Genomic DNA, 20501 nt, shown 5'->3' with positions numbered 1-20501 from the left:
AATTAATTAGTTTTACAAATACATTTATTGGTAGCATTCCCAAGTTGTTGCTTCACTTACTGGCTGTCAGGCAATGCTACAAGTTACAGCCACCACTTAACAGCAACATCCAAGGAAAACATCACCTCATCCAGAGCCACAAATTAACTGAATAACCACTGCTTTTATCCTGTGCTCAGTACTAAATCTCTCAGACTTGCTAAGCAGAGGGATGTAAGCCTGAAGCTCCCTTTAAGAGAGCAGAGAAAATCATCCACAACAGTCAGTTGGGAAGAGCTTTCCAGCGTGAAGCAAACATACACTCAGAGTATTGTTTTGCAATATTTAGAGTCACACAGTAAGAAACTTAAATCCCAATTATGGCAACAATTACCACAATTCAGAACCTTACTGGCAACTGCCAGTTGGTCAGAAATTAGGTTTACTGTATGGCAGCAGGGGACTGGCACACATGGATCCAGATCATGGGATCTGAGGGAGGAAAAACACTGTTCACACTCCAGGCATTGGGACTGGGATGGAGATGAGGAAGAGGAAGAACAGAGCTTGAGGAGCACTGTGACAGAGCTTGGACACAGCAGGTGCAGTCCAAGCAGAAGCAGTATTCAAGTTAAACCTGAAAAGGAAGAATCAGGGGACAAAAATACCTTGCACTGTCAGAAGCTGGGAGTACAGGAGCTCTGAGCCACTTGTTTACTTTTGCAGCAAATGGTACAAATTCACAAATATTTGCAGAAAGCTGCCCTACAGGCTTCAGAAGCAAAACTGATCTGACTTTAGATAGTGCATTTGAGGTATAAATATGTTTGAGAACAAAGTTACATACATTTAAATTATGACATTTTGTTAATCTTTAAATTCTTCAAATTGCAAATCTCTAATCTCACATTCTTACTTTCCATCACTGACAGTGCTGTAGAAGCACAGTATTTTCTGTGCTTCTGGCACTTTACACACAATAGATGTAAACACTATTAACAGCCACTATTAAGTCACAGTCAGTTGCAAAATAAAAATACTGTTACTCACAAATACTAATACAAAACAAGCTAAAATAATTTCAACCCAAGCTGTTGATCATGATGCAAAACTGGAGTTCCTCTTTTATTATGACCATTTTCTTGATCTAAGCATTTGGGTCTTCTCCTTTCACTAAAGAAAAGAGAAATAGCTAATTGAGTCATTGATGCATCTACACTTCTCATGAAAAGACACCACACAACCACAAGGCCATTTTAAATAAAGCAGTTGTTTTTAGCCAAGCAATGCACTACATGAGTAGAACAATGATTCCAATTTTCTCCACTTGAGAGATTTGGGAAGGACAGGGAAAAGAGAAGTGTTTGTTTTACAATGACTACATCTTGAATGTTTCAAGAGTTTGTATTTTTCCCTTGGAGGTTCAATTCTCACAGCTGTAGGAGGCTGTCAGCCACATAATTGGCTTCAAAAGTTCCTCCAGGTCCTTGATACATCTCCTATGGCTAATCTTGCTGTGAGTAATCTCCTTCAAATATCCTGTTCACATGAATTATCTTCATTAACAAGTAAGGTTAACACAAAACCTCTTTAACTTGCTGACATGATTTTCCTTCCACAAATCCGTCAATCCTGTTCTTTTACTCCAGCCATCACTTTCACGTTAGAAGCAAATTCTTCTCCTCCTATGCCAAATCTATTAACAAATCCATTCTCCAGGCAATAGGGTAATCAAGATTATGCCATCCTTGTACCTGACTGATCTGCATCTTAGCTTAAAAATCTCGCAGGGCTTCTCTCATCATGAGCATCAGTGTCAGAATATTGAATAGATTTACTGTGCCTGGATGCAAGCTTTACTCCTCCAATTTTTAAACCAATTTCTGAATGACAACTTGAATACAAGTTCATCAAGTCAATATAAAAGCCCTTTTCAAGCACAGTGAGCCCCAGGTTCCATCAAATACTTAGACAAAGTTAATAAAGCAGTAACTGCCCACCTCCTTATGTTTTCAAGGGGCTTAGCCTCTTTCAGGTTGGATTCCACAGAATATTTTATTACAAAGAGTTCTGCAGAAAAAAAATAGGATTTCCCAAACCTCTCATAGGCAGTGGATGAAAGGGAGCAGGCAAAAAGCAGGATAGCATCTTCTCCAGGTTAAGTTTACAGTTGTTTACTACAGTGTCCTCCTATCCATCAAGGTAATCACAGGGCAGATGACAGAAAAAGGACAAGTACTGTGAGGATATACCAGCAAACAGTTATTAAACCATAACCACCTTCCACTGACTATGATTATTTATAGAGACTGCAAGGATTTCACTAACAATCAATTGTAACAGCAGTTTCCTATATAATTGTTATTATATAATTAATGCTGGGCAGTTAGTTTCTAGTGCAATGCTGAATTCTGAAAAATGATTGCATGGATAAAGCAATATCCCACACAGCATACTCTCCCATAAAGTTTATTTCACAAACATATTACAGGTCTAGGATCATTTACAAATCAGGCAAAGAGAACATGGCAGCAAGTTATCCTTGTTTTGTGTGACACAGAATAGCTCTGCAGTATCTGAGGCAATTAGAATAAAGACAATATTGTGCTTTTCTATACATGTGTGGTTAAGCCTCCATTCAGAATGACTGACATAATCAGGAACATGGTGGGGACAAAGAATAAAGAGTGACATTAAGTATTACCTCAAATGTAATTAAAATGCTGCTAACTACAGTTATGAAAGAAAACTACTAACTTATCCAAGGCACTATTTAATATGAAATTAGCCTGTGTCTGATGACTGCAGTTCCCTCAACTAGAAATATGACATATAAGGTATTCCAAACAGGGAAAGTAACTGAAATTTACCCCACTCTACTGAAGAGAAAACACATTCTATTTAATGCATGAACATGACTGTATTTCAAACAAAAAGGAAGTGAGCTGAACGCCCTAGACACCTATCAGGAGTCCATTCTCCTCCTTTCCACATGATCTCACCACCTAAGGACACAGAACATCCCAGGAACCACCCTTTATAAGCTGTAACCTGCCAGCAGCTCCATCTAACAGATGACCCTTTCACCACCCTCATTATCCATAATAAATGTAGCTGTAATCCTGTGAATTAACTACAACAGGTTGACTTTGCTTTTCTCTTTTTTAAGGCACAAGAAACCTTACAAACAATGGTGCTTGTTAAGTGACTTACTCCAGGTTTTGCAAAACAATGACTTTAGAGAGTTTTTATGCAAATACCAGCATGCCATGTCCTCACTGCTGATATTCCTGAACTTATAATTGACTCATCATAGCGTGATTTTGATTGAAAGGGACCTTAAAGCACATCTTGTTCCACCCCCCTGCCATAGGCAAGGACACCTCCCATTAGACAAGATTGCTCCAAGCCCCATCCAAATTGGCTTTGAACTTCCAGGGATGGGGCAGCCACAGCTTCTCTGGACAATTTCACTCAATGACCTTCAGTCACTCAAGGAGCATTAAGTGTTTAATATCCAGCCTACAATTAACTGAGTTTAAAAATCCAGTCCTGTATGTTTTTACTAGTACATACTATCAAATTCAAGTGTACAGAAATGAATGTAAGCTGGAGTTGGCCTTAAGTCTGTGCACTCATGGTCAGCTCATGCTGAGTCAAGTGAAACACAGTGAAATAAAAATGAGTGACGTGCAAGGTCAAGCAGAGTATTACTCTGGGTACTCAGGGCATTCCTTGCCCAAGTTCAGCTCAAGTCTAATAATGTGCTTCAGTGAAAGCATGTCAGTGCTCACTGTGTCTCAGCCCCAGGACACAGACGGGCTCCTGGCACAAGCTCTCCACAGCTGATGCTGCTGGCCCCTTCTTGCTTCTCATAAAAATCATATGTGCCATTAAATACAGCTCTGACCAAATGGCAGCAGCTATGTGATCTGCAGCCATATTTTTGTGACAGGGAACTCTATCCAGAACAGTCACACAGCACAGATTATTCAAAGAGACCCCACGGTAATAAGCTGACTACAAGTTCTCTTACAAAGTTAAAAAGCCAAGCTAGATTGAGTGCAGTATTACACAAAGAAATTTCAACATGCAGAAGAAGTCTGAGAACATTTATATTGAATTGGCTGAACATTTATTTCACTACCATACTTTAGAAAAAACAAAATTATGAAATTATTTTAAAATTCTTTAAAAATTACAGTAACACAAGTACATAGGAAGCATTTACTAAAAAGAAAAACTTGCCTTAAATAACAACAACTCTATTTTACCTACCTGCAAGGTGGCAAAAACATTGAATCCTTCATGAGCACAGATCCAGAAAGCAGGATATACCAGCATCTTGCAATAGTTTCTGAACTGTAAGAAAAGAAATCACTGATATATACTACTCCTTGCAGCACCTTAGAATTATGTTATTCAAACATAATAAATAAAAAAAATTTCTATTATTATGTTATTTTAGAATATGTTAGAATTATGTTATTCAAAATATTATTGTAGTAAAATAAATGATTTATTGTTCTACCAGTTTAATATAAGAACCTGGGAACTCCAACTGGACTAGGATTTTTTTTTAAAAACATTCACATAAGGGCTGTTTCTTATACTTAATTTTGACATTTAACTCAGCTTAAAAATTTACTTTATTAAAATGAAATTTTAATGAAAACATTTTGTTCCAGTGAAAGTATACACAAAGGCTGTAAGTACAGAACAGCACAGAACCCCACACACAGATATTGACCTGCTCCTGGAGCAGGTGTGTGTCACACATACCCACCACACCAACGAGCAGGTGGCATCTCACTTAGACTCAGGTGTGCTGGAAGCTGTGCCTTATACAGAAAGCTAGGATTAGCTGTGAGATGATAAATATGCCCTAAGCAATGCTAAAATATGAGGGAAATAAAAGTATATTTTCCTCCCAGGAAGAACCTAGAGAACTGTAAGCTAAAATGCCAATTTTTGCAGTGTAAAGTGATGGGGTTTGAGCTCCAGGCCTCTCCAGCACAGGCTGCTCGGTGCAGGCAGTGCCAGCTCCAGGGATACAGTGCCACCTACTGAGCTGAGTGTCACCAGACTGCAGAGGGGACAGTGCCTGCCCTGGCACCTGGTGTCACTGACACACACACACACACACACACACCCGCTGCTGTCACGGGCACCTCTCAAACACCAACACTGCCCTGCTGCCACAACCACCTCTGCCACAGCTTCCAGCCAATTACTGACAAGGACTGAAAAGCAAATGACATAGAACAGCATGCAAACATTGGGTTTGCCCACATTTCTGCAGAAGAACTCCAACAGGTGCTGTGTACTCACCAAAAGAGAACTTGGTTGCCCTTGTACCTCTCATAGCGGGCACTTGACGACATTATTCTGAGGGAGGAGGAAGAGAAGTTTAAATTCAATTTTAATCCTCAAAGATCATAAGACATTAATCACTGCATTTCAGTAGAATCACTTTCAGGCTCTAAGACCACAAATTCAACTATTTCTTTTGTTCTAAACAAAGGATGTGCTTAACTGGAAAATTCAAATTATTACGGTGCTCTTCATTATCCAAATAGATAATATACAGCATGTTTTCCAAGTGTTTAAATCACTCCCACACATTGGAATTACCCATAGCAACAGAACTGAAGGAACTAAAATACTTCCAAAGCACTTTTTGTGCTTTGTTGGCCTTCCATTTTATGGATTCTGAGACTGTCAGAATGTCGGAAGCATTAAAAAGCTTTTTTAATCTGGAGTTAAGACAGAGCACTGTCTACACAGTAGACAAATGGGAGGCAAACAGGAGTAAGCTCTGCCTTCCTTCTTAAAAGAGCTAATTAGTTTAGATTCTGTGCCACATTATGGCAGTGACTTAACTCAGCAATGGATTTGGCCAATGCTCTGCCACCTCAAACTGCAGGCAGACAAAAGCTCTGCTTAGCTCCACAAAAATGTAGATGTCATAGATGTAAGTGTGTTAAAAAACACAAACTGCAGAGTACTTCACCTTAGCTGATGCTCCCTGAAGTGTGATAGTATGTCCAGCCCATGAAGGAAAGAATAGATAGTATTCAAGTCCTAAAAAAAAAAACCAAAAAAAAAACCACATAAGCAATCTCATTCACATCTAATCACTCAGTGTTACTTTTCAGATTCTGCACTAAGTTATACAGAAGTACATAAAGCCCAGACAAATAGACAGGTCAGGGGACACACAGACTTGACGAACCCTGTCTACACTCGAGCTGTGGCAGTGAAAAGAGTGAAGTGCAACTGATATATAACCACTGACCTGAAAAAAAAGATTTATTAAAAATATCTCTGAAAATATTATTTATGTGAATGGATACAGCAGCAAGCAACACATGGAATAAGACAAATAGAGCAGGCCAGTTCACCCAAGGTCAAAAATTGTTGAAACCTTCTAAGATCTCTTTAAAGAAGGAATTTTTCAAAACCAGTGAAAAACCTAAGCCACTATATAGCAAAGGGGTTATACTTAGATGGGAAAAAACTCTTTCATGTCCACCTCAGACCTAGCTGGCAGGCTCACTACAAACTACACCATCCTACTGCCTCTCTTGCTCAGCCCAGTCCATGTCTGGAGGGAACACCAAAAAGTACCCCAAAATACTCTTTGGCAAAGATGAAAACAATAAAGCTTTAGAGGTCTCTCACTCCTACTGCCACTACTCAATATCACATCAGTGTCACTAGCAACCACAGAAACAAATGTATTAAAACATGAAGATTATTTTGCTTTATGAACTGAACTTTACATGGAAGCTGTAATTGGGAGATACAGCTGTTTAAACCTCTCACCAGACAGAATCCTCTTCAGTCACAAAAATATCTGTGCTGATGGTGCAGACCACATGGCAGGGACAGCTCACTAGGGCCATTCAGCACTTAATTTACTGTCCTGAACAGGTGGGCTGTTAGAGCCAAATACACACACAACAAAATCATTATACACCACAGGGCAGTCTCTCCTCTTGGCCTTGGGAGGTATGTTCTGAATTTTCAAGTGCTGCATTTATCCAGTGTTTACATAAGATAAATCAATATGAATGCTGGCCTCAGAATTTACAATGGATTTACTTCAGAAAAGTTCTTTGGCTCCACAGTCCATGTTTAGCACTATAACTGATATGGACTGTTGTATCAAATGAAAGGTCAGACATAATTGCAGACCATGTAAAACCAATAAAACTCTGATTTTTTTTTATTTAAATGTCATTACCAAATCCCATTAAAATTAAACAGAAGGCCTGAATTTGTAGCACATTTACAAAGCACTCATTTCACACAATCCAATCTCATTTTAATCATCCAAAGCTGCCACAAACACGTTTTTGTTAGTGAAGCCATCCTGGAGCACTAGCTATGGATAGACTCCAAGCACACCACAGCCTGTCAGAGGTGGGCACCTGGCAGCCAAAGGGTCATTTCACATAACCAACAGCTCCATTTCTGAGCTTTTCCTGTTTCTGAGCAGGGAACTACCTCAACTTCTCCACCTGAAAGCATCAGGCATAGAAATACTGCAACTACATATTCAGACCATACAGTGGCTTAGCAGTTAATAATGTCTGCCTCTCCCAGGCCAAAAGAAGAATACTCACAATTCCTGTGAAAGCTGCGTAGCCAGAAAAGAATCAGTATTTGGTATTAAAATTAAAGCTGAATTTTTAAATTCTTCATAACTCATTGTGTCTATATAGGTCTTCCTACATTTTCCAGTACTTTTTCACATAACTGGGACTAAGATGTAAGAGAACATCTTGACAATGTCTTAGATAAGCAGTTCTGTAGTTATGAGTTACAGAAAACTGTAAGCAGAACAAGAGCCTATGTTCCCCTTTTAATCACAAAGTTTTTAACTTCTGCATATGAAAAATGACCACATCCTGACTTGTAAACTATTCTCTACAACTCCCCAGAATGCAGAGGCCCCTTTGCAGGCTCCCTCAGCCTGGAGTGACTCCTGCCCTCCACCTGCAGCACACAGGCCCTGCTGTACTGAGCCACTGAAGAGCCTGATGATCAAACAGTTGGCAAATATAAGAGAGAAACATTTGCTTAAAGGGATACATGTCTGGAAAGCATCCCCCAAGTCCAACCTCATCTGTTGAGCAGCAGCAGCAGCAGAGGGAACAGCTGAGCAGAGCACAGCACAGGGAAGGCAAAGGTTCCTACTCCTTCACCCAGGAAAAGGCATTTAACTTACACTGCCCACTACTGCTGCTCTAATGCAGATAAATAACAAACTGCATGATAAATGTAACTCACTACCCAGCCAGGGGATGCATCAACAAGCTAAACACGTTGGCTACTCACACAGCAGTTTCTACAGGTGGTTTTAAATCAGGATCTGTACTGCTTTCTCTAAAAATACCTGACTTTCAAAGCAAGCCCCTCTTCCCAGTCATGCAGAGAAGGTGATTCCGGGTGCCACTGAGCAAAAGAACAACTCAGCAATCTCCTGGGAAGGGCTACAAGTTGCCTCTTTCTGCCAGTACCTCGAATATACCCATCCAATCTGCTTTCCATGTCTTGGTAGAAAGCCTTTTTTGCTTGTTTAAATATATACAACCAGGTAGAATTCCTCCTCTCCCTCAGGTGCCACTTCAGATTCTAACACAGGAGGGTATAGTACATGCAGTGCATATATCCCAGGTTTTCCCAATAAAATGAAAATTACCATTACCTATGAAAATTGTAAAGTTTTCTCTATACTGCCAATTCATTTCAGACTAAGTGCTTAAAATAGCACTAAAATTACATTTCACATACTGTATTTAGAGTCTCATTCTATGTTTTTGCCAGCAAAGAACATCAATTAATCTGAGGGTGGCTGGACATGGGCAGGGGCTGTGGCCACCTCGTGGACAGAGGCTGAAATCCAGCTGCACCACGCTCCCAAAAATCCTCCTCCAACAGAGCTGAAAGCACTTTTTTCTCTAACTCAAAGTTTACAATGGCTCCTAATATGATTTTCAGTTTTATTTTTAAAAACATATTTATTTCACCACAGCAGTTAGAAACAGAGGACAAGCATAACTTCAGTACAAAGGGCAGAGATCATTTTCACAGATACTTTCTGATACTCACTAAGAAAACTGATGCCAAAGGGCAACATTCAGCATCATATCAGCAGAACACAAAACATTTGCTTAAATTTCACAGCCCCTTTCCACATCCTTCCTTGTAATCTCTTTACTTACTTTTTTCTGTCAAAATCCAACTGAGACACAACTATTGATGAAACACAATTTCTCCACATGCTCTAAGCTAATGAACAAGGTCAGTATGAACTTATTTTGCAATCTTTTCTTCAGAGCTCCTCATCAGCTGAAATAATAGCTGAAACTGAAGCACAGGATCTACCTGTAAATGCTATGCCCACGACAAATTCTTCAATCTCTGACAGAAAACAACCTTGACTAAGGTTATTTGCAGAGAAATTAACTCACATTATCGATTCAACTAGGTAAAACTGCACTCATTCCTGCACTAATTCCCTGCACAAAAGGGAATGTGGGAAACTGAGCAAAGAGTAATCAGGCCGTTGTTAACCCTGTGAGAAAGGAGATTTTCTATACCATAGAGAGGAAACATGAACGCTGCAACCGCAGTGATCCTGCACCAAGCCGCCCGGTACTGATCATTCCTTGCCTCCAGTTCTCACAGCAGATGTGTTTAAAAAAAGCAGAGGACATCTGTGTCTTCAGATTCTTCTTCCCATGACAGAACAGACTGTATGAAACAAGCTGGGCTTGAGCAGCAGTGCAGGAGGCAGGGGATGCTCTGCGGATGGCGCTGTTATCACAGCAGTGTGGTCAGCACCAGATTTATCAGCTCCAGCACACACAGACTTCCAGCAAAAAGCTTAACCAGCTGCTCAAGCAAAGGTGGTATAAAAACACAGAGATTTGAGTAACAATACCATGTTATATAAATATATATTCTTTCATGGTAACATCCTCATCCCAATATAGTTAGAAGTGAGCCATCTGAATACCCAGACCACTTCTCATTTTCCCTGCCAGATGCTAACTCTCAGAAATACCATAGGAGGGGAAAATAAAAGAAGCATCAACTAAAATCTCACTATACAAAAGTAAAGCCACCAGCTAACTACCACCATCACTCACTTATCCCAACACATTTCTTGAAAATAATTCACTCCTATTTTTTTATTGCAAAGATGGTGAAATATTAGTTTCTTAATTGTTAAGATGTAACTTTTTAAAATAAAGAAGTAACTACAGTCAGACAGAAAAAATCATCAGAAAAATATAATCCAAACTCAAAGTTGCTGAGGAAGTGGTGGTCACCCTTAAGTTTCATTATTGCCATCTTATTAAAATATGACCAAGATCTCAATGCTTCTGAAAAAGCACCAACAGCGCAGCAGCACCAATGATGAGCAAAATTTGCAAGTCGGTATAATTTTCTTTTGCTTCACCCTCTTCTCACCCAATCTCTGGCTTTTAATCCAAGAAGCATCTTTACAAACTTGGAACAGTGGTCTTGAACATGGAGTTCTGACCACAAATTTTCCCAACCAACAACAACTCCAGCCAGCACAACTAATTCACATGACCTGCATCCAGATGCTTTAAGTCCACAACAAGGTCTAAGTCAAATCTTCCTGCAATGTTAAAAGCAGGAGGTAAAAGGGGTAAAAGCAGGGGGAAAAAAAAACCACAAAAAATCCCCAAACCCCTACCCAAAAAAAAAACCCACACAAAAACTAAAACCAATTGAAAAAAAAAAGCAGCTCTGAAACTAGGATGGAATGACTGCATCAAAAGCAACTTCACCCTTCAAAAACACAAAACAAAAAACTAATGCTTCACTTTATGTGACCTCAGCCAGGTGTTCCAGTGACATATTATTATTACTATTATTATTAAACACTAAACAGGAAATCTGGTCTATTTCTAAGGAAAATAAATTGTTCTGAAATGACCTCATAGTTGTAAATTCTGATTAATCTCACATAGAGACAACCTCAGTAATTGCAATCAGGTACTAGGGATGCTGAGGAAGTGATAAACCCCCAGAGAGTCCTCTGAGCACTGCCTGTCATGTTGTGTCCTTCATGGCAGCAGCAGAGTCAGCCCAGATCCGGAACAGCTGGAACAGCTGCATCAGCCCCTGGCCAAGGGACAGCTGCTCACTGCAGCATCCAGGGATGCTCCCAAACCCCAGCGAGCCTGGGCCTCACAGACACCCCAGATCCACCCTGAACCTGAAGCAAGGGCTCCCAAAGAAAGCAGACTGGCAAGTGTTATTCAGTCAGACAGGAGTTTTGCTCAGGGAATGAGAAAAGAGCAGAACCTGCACCAGAGCACCAGCACTTCAAAGCTGCACATAAAACCAGCTGTGTCAGCAAGTTCCAGACAGATTGCTCTCACATGCAAACCTGTCCCAAAGAGCTGCACAAAACCTGTCTCTCAATCCACTCCAAACACATTAAATTCCTCCTGCAAGAACATATGCTTGGCTCACTCAAGGCTCCCCAGAGCCAGCCCACGCAGGCTACCGAGCCACCCAGGATTCCCCGGGTCACACAAGAACCTGCTTCTACAAAAGCACAAAGGATGACTGATGGGATTTTGCATCCTTCCCTTTTCCAAGCTAAGGCAGTTGGCAGGATGCATATTTTATATGTTTCAGAGCTAACAAAATACTAGTATTTTCTGAAGATTTTATGAAGATCCAGTCATGTGCCTGAGAATGTACTTTAAAAGAAATAGACACACATTTCTGCCTTTGAACCAGCAGTTAAACCATATGGCAACAGCTTCCCAAGTTCCAATGGCATTCAAAAAGACCATCAGGTATAAAATCCTCCAGGGAAGGAAGCTGCATGGTTGAAAGGTACCTTTCTGTTTGTGTGCTGCTTAGCTTCTTGTCCCTTTTCAGTGCTCTGAGCAGAAACAAGGCTGGAAACAAACTCCAGCAGAATCAAGCACTCATTTGGTTTCAGGACAAGGATTTCAACAGCCTCTTGGACAGTGTCTGAACTTCTCTGTATTAAAGTTGTTATTTAAAGTGCCTAGATTTCAGTAAAGCAAACAGAGGTGATTCCTGGAGCACAGAGCACAAGCTGTGTAAGCTCTAAGTGGGAGGTTCCCTCCAGCCCAATGCCTTTACTTGCTTCTCAGTGATTCAGCAGGCTCCTTATACAGATTGAATGCAGCTTTTATTAGGAATCCTGTCAGGCTCAATAAAGACTTTGTCACCCTTGGGGGGTGGGGGATGCAGCAGAAGAGAGGAAATGTTACTCAGCATGGTTTATGGTTTTCATTGCTTCCCTTCCGGTTGCTTCATCGAAGGCAGGAATCCGTGCTGTTTCCTTTAGTTTCTGTTTAAGGCCAATTTAAAAATAGTACTCCCAAATTCTTTCCCGATACTGTAATACCAGAAATAAAAACACAGAAACATGTTGTAGTTCTCTAATCCATATTTTACACATTCAGATATCTACAGAGCAAATTCACCAACTTTAGGGAAGCTGGTTCAAGGAGCCCACCCTACACACTGTCAGCTACCCCCAAAACTTGTGGGAGGAAGAGAAAAAAATCCACTTAAACATGTGTAACAGAGTATACAGCTCCTAAACTAAAAAGAACATGATGAGATGAACTGGAAAGCAACTCTTCAATCTTAGCTTATTTACTCTCCTTGTTCAGTGGCATAGACATTGGACTTCAATAAAAATGCAAGTGATGCAATAGAATATCAGCTCAGAGCTCTTCATTTAAAGGAACAATTCCCTTTAAAGTAGCCTCCTATTTAGCTGGAGGCCACTTAAAAATAAAAACTAAATACAAGCACTGAGACATTATTAGGGAAGAGAAAGGACGGATTAGTCAGTCAGACAAATGAAAATTTTATGAATGAAGGACATTAAAGTATGTTGCAGAGAATGGCAGAGTTTAAGCAGCATGCCTAAGGAATGAAGCTGCATCATTCCACGTAGGAAACACGACTAATTCCAAAAGGCTAATTAAAGAACATTTCATAGAACATAACAGCAAACTCCTGCATGACCTTATGTCACTGCCTGAGACTGCACACAGTAACATTTGTATACAACAAACTGGTTCAGCTACTTCAGAGCTATATTCCATTATTCAGGAAAAAAATGGCATATATTTCATAAAGAAGCTGAACAGTTTAAAATTACCAAGAACTTGAATTCTTTTGATTTATGGACTTTCAGATGTCCCCAGACTCCTGGAGCCTATGTCCATCAGACAACTATGGATCATATCCTGACTATGATAGAGTACTCCTCCCTAAACTCCTCACTTCCCATTTACCTACACAAATGACAGATACTGGTTTTTCCAAACAAGGAAATGTCAGTCTAGTTATTATAGTATCTTTATACTGTATACTGTATGTATCTACATGGAAGAGAAAAGAGATTAAGAGAGACTTCATTTCACTCTTGTAAACCCAGGGAGCAATTCCCATTGACAGCATCCATTAATAACAGTATACCCACAAACAGAAAACTAAAATCTGGCTCTTATTTTTGCAGACAGTAAGAAGTATCATTTGCACACTTGGATTTTTATCTTATTTTTTGTGAAAAAGTAACAAGTCCCTCAATGGGGCAAATAGTTTCCTTATATATTATTTATTATTATTTCATTATAACATGCACAGGGCTACAGGCACAGACTTGCACTTCTAAGAATCAAACTATCCTTAAGAAAATTTGGAAAAGCTAGACCTTTAAATACAGAGACTCGAGAGCCGCTATTACAGCTTTTTGATGGACTGAAAATACCTCAATTCAATAGCATACTTCTAAAAGCAAAATAAAAGAACTGAAGTCTTTCCACATGAAAATAAAACAAAAAGTTTCTCTACTCACCAATCACTCCCCACACCCAATCCAGATAAACACCTTCCACCTCAGAACCCTGGATTATGTTGATATAGGACTTTGGTAGAAAGAAAAACATCTAAAGGAATGAGGGAGGGGAAATTTTGTATTATTTTTACTGCTGTTTCATCACAGAGTCAGCATTTTTGGAACCCTGACTTTGCCAGACAAAAAAACTTCCTTCAGAAAAGCTGATTTTGCAGAGTGAAACTGCAAGGGCCCTGAACTGGAGAGACAGAACAACAAATGTCCCTGCTTGAAAGCAAGCAGCTCATGGAGTTTTGAGTATCTGAAGCACCATTCAGCCCTTTTCACAGCTAAGAATAAAAGTACAGCTATGAAAAAGTGCCTTCAACTAAAACCCCACCACAAAGTTACCAGACACGCTTTACTTAATTTTAAAATATCTTTCAGACTTAAATGCTGATAACAGAAAAGCAAGTTGCCTTTTTTGAGTTGTAAAACTTGAAAACTCAAGTTCCTGAAGTTCAACAGGATGGGAAGCACAAAATATACAAAATTATCCCCTATCAAAGAGCAAGACGTTATACCAAACATTTTTAAACAGTACAAAGATCGTAAAATCAGCCTCCTAACCCAGGCTCTTGAAAAATCACCTGAAGTCCACCAAAAAAATGGGTGGCTTCCAGTTCAGTCCACACTTTGTTAGTCAAGCAGCTGACCACTTGTCAGAATTACCTACCTCCCTTCCAGAGGACAAACATCCATCAAATAGCAATATTTCAGTTAAAACCTTTTGGTTATAACTCCAAAAACAACAGCTCCTCTGATTCACAAAGAAACTCCCTGCTCTTTTCAGAGGAAAGCATCAACATCTGAAATGTTCTTTCCAAGAAAAGAAGGAATTGTAGTAGGAAAGGTCAGAAGACTGAAACATTTAGGGAAAAAAAAAAAGGTGCATTCTTATTAAATAAGAAATTTGGTACAGAAACCTGGGCATGAGGAGAGAGGAGGTGGAGGATGAAATCCAAAGGTCAGCCTGGAGTGAGGCTGAGTGCAGCTCAGACATGTTAAACATCTGAGCTGTTACTTACACACGACTCTGCTCTTACTGCAGAAAATGCTCTATTTCTTGTTCTCTTTCCTGCCTCTTGGACTAGCAGCTGCTGGTTCATATGTAACATAGAAACACTCCACTGTCAATGTTTTCATCCTGTTCTGCCCAATGTATCTTTGCAGCAAGTGAATAACTGAGCTCCCTTACTGCAGCTCAACAGGTATCTCACAGAGGAGGACTGACAGACACAATAATTGCACTTTACTGTAGCTTTTTTCCATCATATTGATTGTCAGAAATTAATACAAATGGGTAAGAATATTGTTATTTTTCTAATGGCACATATACGATTTTTCTGTGTGTAATTTCTCATTTCTTTGTGAATTCAAGCAAAGATTGTGTCTGTCAGGAAATTAAGTCCTGCTAAATAAATAATAGTGAAGGCAAAATGAGATCTTTATCAATATTGTAATTTAAATAACCCACTCAGTATCTAGGTAAGGGAGAGCAATAAAGCCATATTAACTGCCTAAAAATGTTTTGGTGCATCAGTAAAACAGGAAGAGAATAATGAGATTGTAACTGAGAATAAAATATCACACAACTGTAATGCTCTCCTACAGTTTGTTTTTTTCAAAAAAGTCACTGAAGGAAAAAAGAAAAATCAACCTCCAGCTACTTAATTCCCATAATAATGTCCTTATGAACTATGAAGGAATTCCTGTAGTGGGCAGCAGTAATATGTTCACCAGTAATTCCTTCTGCATGCTGGTATTAGGATACCCAAGCACTAGCAAACAGATCAATCCAAGAAAGTTACTGCAATGTATAGGAGGCAATATTTCTTAAAGAGTCTAAATTACCTGAATATAGATTCCCACAAACTTTACTAATACCTCAACTACTACAATTTCCTCTCACATGTTGAGAAAAGTTACCATGCCTGTGTTCATTGTGTCCACACAGTGGCAAACATACTTATATCCCTCATCAAAGAAAAAAGGATTAATCAGCACCTCTTTGCACCTTTGCCCATAGCAAAGAATTAGCCAGATTTACCTCACTGCAACATTTGAATGTAAACCTCCACAGCAGAACTCTAGGAACTGATGCTCTGCCACTTTAACACCTACTTTTGTATTTCTCAGCAATACCTGTGCCATAAACCACAAAGAAGCTTACAGATCCAAACTGAGGAGTTATATATATATGCATATTCATCTACTAGGTTAACAGGCTTCAAGTTTGAAATCAAATCAAATAAATGTCAGAGGTACAGATACCTGTGCACTTCCCTAGTCATTACATTGATCACTGATGCATAATATTACAAAGGGAATAATTCTAATTAAGAAAATTAACAACTTCAACATTAGGAGGAACAACAAACAAGCATACCATTAGAAGACTGAATCAACCATAAGATAATACTGTTAGTCAGGAATTTCTAGCTCCAAATCCTGCAGCCTACCCACCAGGTTACCCAGCTTCACAAAGTGCAACAAACTCGTGACTAACATCCACAGAACTACAGACAAGGTGCCAAGGAAGTGTCTCCTCCACCTCCACACTAAATCAAACAGGTACTAATTGATAACATGTGAGACATGGGCTCCTTCAGCTGGGTTGCAGAATAGGAGATGATATGGAAACCTCTCCTCCAATGAGCCATTCAATCCTAGGCAGACCAAAAACTCCAGAGGTTACAATCAGCCTTGACTACAAAACCAAAACAAGCCAATTCTACCACCTTCCTCATTCCTAGGAAACCATGATCAACATAATTTGTAATGTACCACACCAGAGATTCCTCCAACCTCTTGCTCTTCTTCTGTAGTTGGCCAACCACAGCCTCTATGGAGGCACAACAAACCCACTTTTAAACAAATCAAGGGTCTCACCTAAAAAGAAGACTTCTGTGTTAAGACAGCAAATCTACCATTATTTACTGAAGATGAAAAAAAAAAAAAAACCAAACACCCAACTAATAAAAAACTTAATCTGAGCAAAGTTGGATTTATAGGTAGCAATGCAATGCCTTCCTTTAATAGTCCAACTTTTGACTCATCAGCTCACATTAAAAGAGAGGATCCACACAGGGTGATGAAAGGCAATGTCTGGACACAGCAGCAGAATATTACACCACCACAGCCTCTGGACAGTCATGCCTGTCTGCAGTCATGGAGAACACACACTCTAGATCACTGTCCCCCTACATGCAGGAGAAACAGAAGGATCTGGTACTGCAGCTCAGACATTTTACATAATTACACTGAAAATTAAGACACCTCTGTTGTGCGTTTTCTTGAAAAGCTGTGCATTTAGTGCCTCAGCCTCTCACTCAGTCAGCTGGTCCACTGCAGTACTTCCAAGTACACTCAGTCCAAGTGCTGGAAGGAAAGGAAGACCTGTTATCTAAGGGGTCTCACTTTACTACATTAGCATTCACAACTGTGAAAGCTATGTAATTATATTTCATATAAAAATACAGTTTAAGAAACGTTCTACTAGAGTCAAACCAGAGCTTGGAAAAAATCAAAGCAACATTACTATTCACCAAACTAAACACATGGATCCAGATTTTAACAGAGCCAGATCTGAAGAGACCCAAAATAAGCACAAGGGAAATTCTCAGTTTTTCTTAAAAACATGGCTGTACTCAGCTCTGATAGGTAATGAAGCACCTGTCAAGCACAGGTCTACTATACTCCACAATTGCCTTCTACCTAAAGTGAACAGAGGGGAAACAAAACAGAAAGAAGTTCCTCTCTTGAGCTGTGGACTTCACCAGGGAACATCCCAGTGGCTCAGGAACTGGGCTGAAATGGTGGCCAGATATGCATGATAAGACATCTTTTCTAATGATCACACATGGATGATACCCTTTAACCCTTGCATGAAGTGCATGTCAGTTTGGAAGAAGCAGAACAAGAAGACTTTGACAAGCATCTTGGAAGTGACCTATAATGGCATCTACGGAGGAGTTTGCTGAAGGAAGCCCTGGCATCCAACAGAAGGGAAGCAGTAAACATGTTTGACAGGAGGTCAGCAGTCTGACATCAGACTGCCAGCTTCCTTCCTACTTCACATGGAAAACAGGAACAGAAACTTCTTCTGCAACTGTTGGAAAGAACAGTTTCACAGCCAAATCAATACAGCCTACTGGAGGCTGGACACATTACAAAGAACCATGAAAATGTAGGATCAATAAATCAGATTTAAGTAGAATAACCTCCCCATGGTATCTGGTGGCCATTGAAATGCACAACCCCTTGTGACAAGAGCATCATAAAGCTCCCAAAATTGAAGTGCAACAAAATCAGTATCATCACCTTTCAACACTAAACCCATGACATGGTTTACAAGGACAGGCCTCACTCCTCAGCTTCTTCGAATACAACTGCCAAAGTGAGAAACATTACCACAGCTCTGGAACTCTCTCTTCATAGGAATTCATGTTTGGCCAAAAAGGAACTGTATGTGTCTGCAATGCAACACACCACCACAAAAATTCCTTCTCTTCAGACTATCATTCAAGGCTCACTAATGATCAGTCTTTGAAGGACTGGACTGCTTAAATGTCAATGCTAAACAGGCACAAAAAGATTACAAAGAGAGAATCCCTTAAGGCAGTTATTTTTGTTCTTTTCATCAAGAATTTGCTACACTCTTGATATGCTAAAAGCTAACCAATAATTAGCAGAGCTAAGGAACCTCAAGAAACCAGATGTAGAATGCTAACTAATTTGTGCATGCTTCCCTCAACTCAGGGTATTTCCAAAATACTGCATTGAAATGCTCAAAAGAGGAAGAAGGGTGTATCACAGTATCATCAAACAAAGGGAAACACACTGTATTTTAAGCCTGAAGCCATTGAAACAAGAAGACCTCCAAATTTTAAAAGCAGCTTGTCTGGCAATACTAACATGAGCAGAGTTCTTTTACAGCAATATCAGGTCACTTACAAGAAGGGCATCAGAGCTCTGAACAGACTTTATCAAGGTAATCTCAATATCCTTCTCAAGGAAAACTCATTTTTGCACATGTCTGGCAAAGTGTTTTGCACTTCCCTGCACACTGGAAGTTCATCTGCAATGGTTCTGAGAAGTGCAGCTTCTTTGCCAGTGACAAGATCACCACAAGCCACCTGTTAATGCCAAGGGACTCGTTTCCAAGTGAAGACTGCCAGCTTTTCACACTCCTGGATGGGAGCATCAGCCACTGCACAGAGGGTTATTGCAGAGCCATGGAGCAAAGAGCAGCAGCAGTGATCAGTGCACCCAGCAGCACAGCACATGTGTCAGACAGCTGCCTACAGAGGTTTGGCTTCCTCCCCTGGGCTCCTCACAAGTGGGGCTGTCCACAAGGGGACAAAACCTGGGCACAGGCACCTCAGTTTCCTCTCACAGCAGACATTCACACAAGTTCTGTAAGGCTACAACTCTCCTACAATTTATTTGCACTGTAGACAGATATCCAGCTGTCCTTACACAATGTGACACAAGAAATGGTTTAGTTAAAATAAACATTACAGAACTCCTCTCTGAAGCTTATACAAAGTAAGTTTGGTATCCTACCTGTAGTGATTTCCTTTTGAAAATCATTATTTGTTTTATAGTTATCTTTTTATTCACTACAATATTCTGCAGCTTTAATACTGCTTCTATGAGGAATTTAACACCTACACATCTTGACTGCTTATCCTCCACCCCTTGCATTTTTGGAGAACAAAAGCAGAAAAGAAATGTGGGTTTTTTTCCATTTGGCAACTTTTCTGAATGCCAAGTATACTTGCAGTTCTCTCCCACCTCCTTCCACACCCTTTTCTGGCCCTTTCTCACTATTCTAGTATCTCCAAGAAGTTCCTATTGCAAGGTCAGTAACAAGGCAGTAGGCTCATATTCTAGGTCAGACTAAGCATAAAACACACTTTTACTACCTAACCAGTCCCTGAAATAAGTTTTTTTTTTTTTTAATTCAGATACTACAATAAGAAATAGGTTGGTAGAAAAATATTACATTACATATTTAAACTTTAATTAATAAGTGAAAACTTTTAGTTAAATTATCACTCCACAGGCAAAACTAAGTGCATGACCCCACTTCATGGGGGAAAGTATATACTAAAGGAAGTAAGTTCCAATAAAAAAATTCCAAGACTTCACCATAATTTCTGGTGTTATTCTCAGGGCTGTCACAGCAGTCACTAAAATGAAAAAACAGTTTTTCAGGAACAGTAGAAGCAAGTACAGGAAAAGTAATCTTGGAACAATAACATTTCACATGGCCCTTGGAAGATGACTGGGAACAGCTACCCTAATACACACTAACTCCACTTGCTCCTTTAACAGGATTTATGTGAAGCAGAACTCATTACCTCCTGGAAAGAACCAAACCAATCCTATCTGGGGAAGTTGCAGGGATGAGATTACCTGTCCCCAGCTCCCCGTGTTTGCAAGGGGGGAGCACAGAGGAAACTGCAGGCACCACCTGCCTGCTGCCACCAGCTGCGGCCTGCAGGGTCCCCACAGCTGCTCTGGAGCACTGAGCATCTTCTGTGACAGCAATGGACAAAAATTTGAG

At 39.9% G+C, this 20501-nt stretch overlaps 1 protein-coding gene across 13 annotated transcripts in view; it reads right to left on the bottom strand.

The window, feature by feature from the left end:
* Positions 1–20501, bottom strand: part of RAPGEF6 (Rap guanine nucleotide exchange factor 6) — a 122737-nt gene that overhangs the window by 90864 nt on the left and 11372 nt on the right. For all 13 annotated transcript variants that reach the window (XM_071443186.1, XM_071443188.1, XM_071443185.1 and 10 more), the window contains exons 2-4: positions 5993–6063; positions 5311–5367; positions 4258–4341 (exon numbers count right to left, since the gene is read on the bottom strand). In XM_071443186.1, coding sequence (XP_071299287.1) covers positions 4258–4341; positions 5311–5367; positions 5993–6063 — 212 coding nt within the window. The remainder of the gene's footprint in view (positions 1–4257; positions 4342–5310; positions 5368–5992; positions 6064–20501) is intronic.

This window comes from Agelaius tricolor, unplaced genomic scaffold (genome assembly GCF_023055355.1).
Source record: "Agelaius tricolor isolate 1412-34295 unplaced genomic scaffold, bAgeTri1.0.p SCAF_18, whole genome shotgun sequence".
NCBI lineage: Eukaryota > Metazoa > Chordata > Aves > Passeriformes > Icteridae > Agelaius > Agelaius tricolor.
The sequence above is the reverse complement of the archived record's forward strand: the minus strand, read 5'-3'. Positions and strand labels throughout refer to the sequence as shown.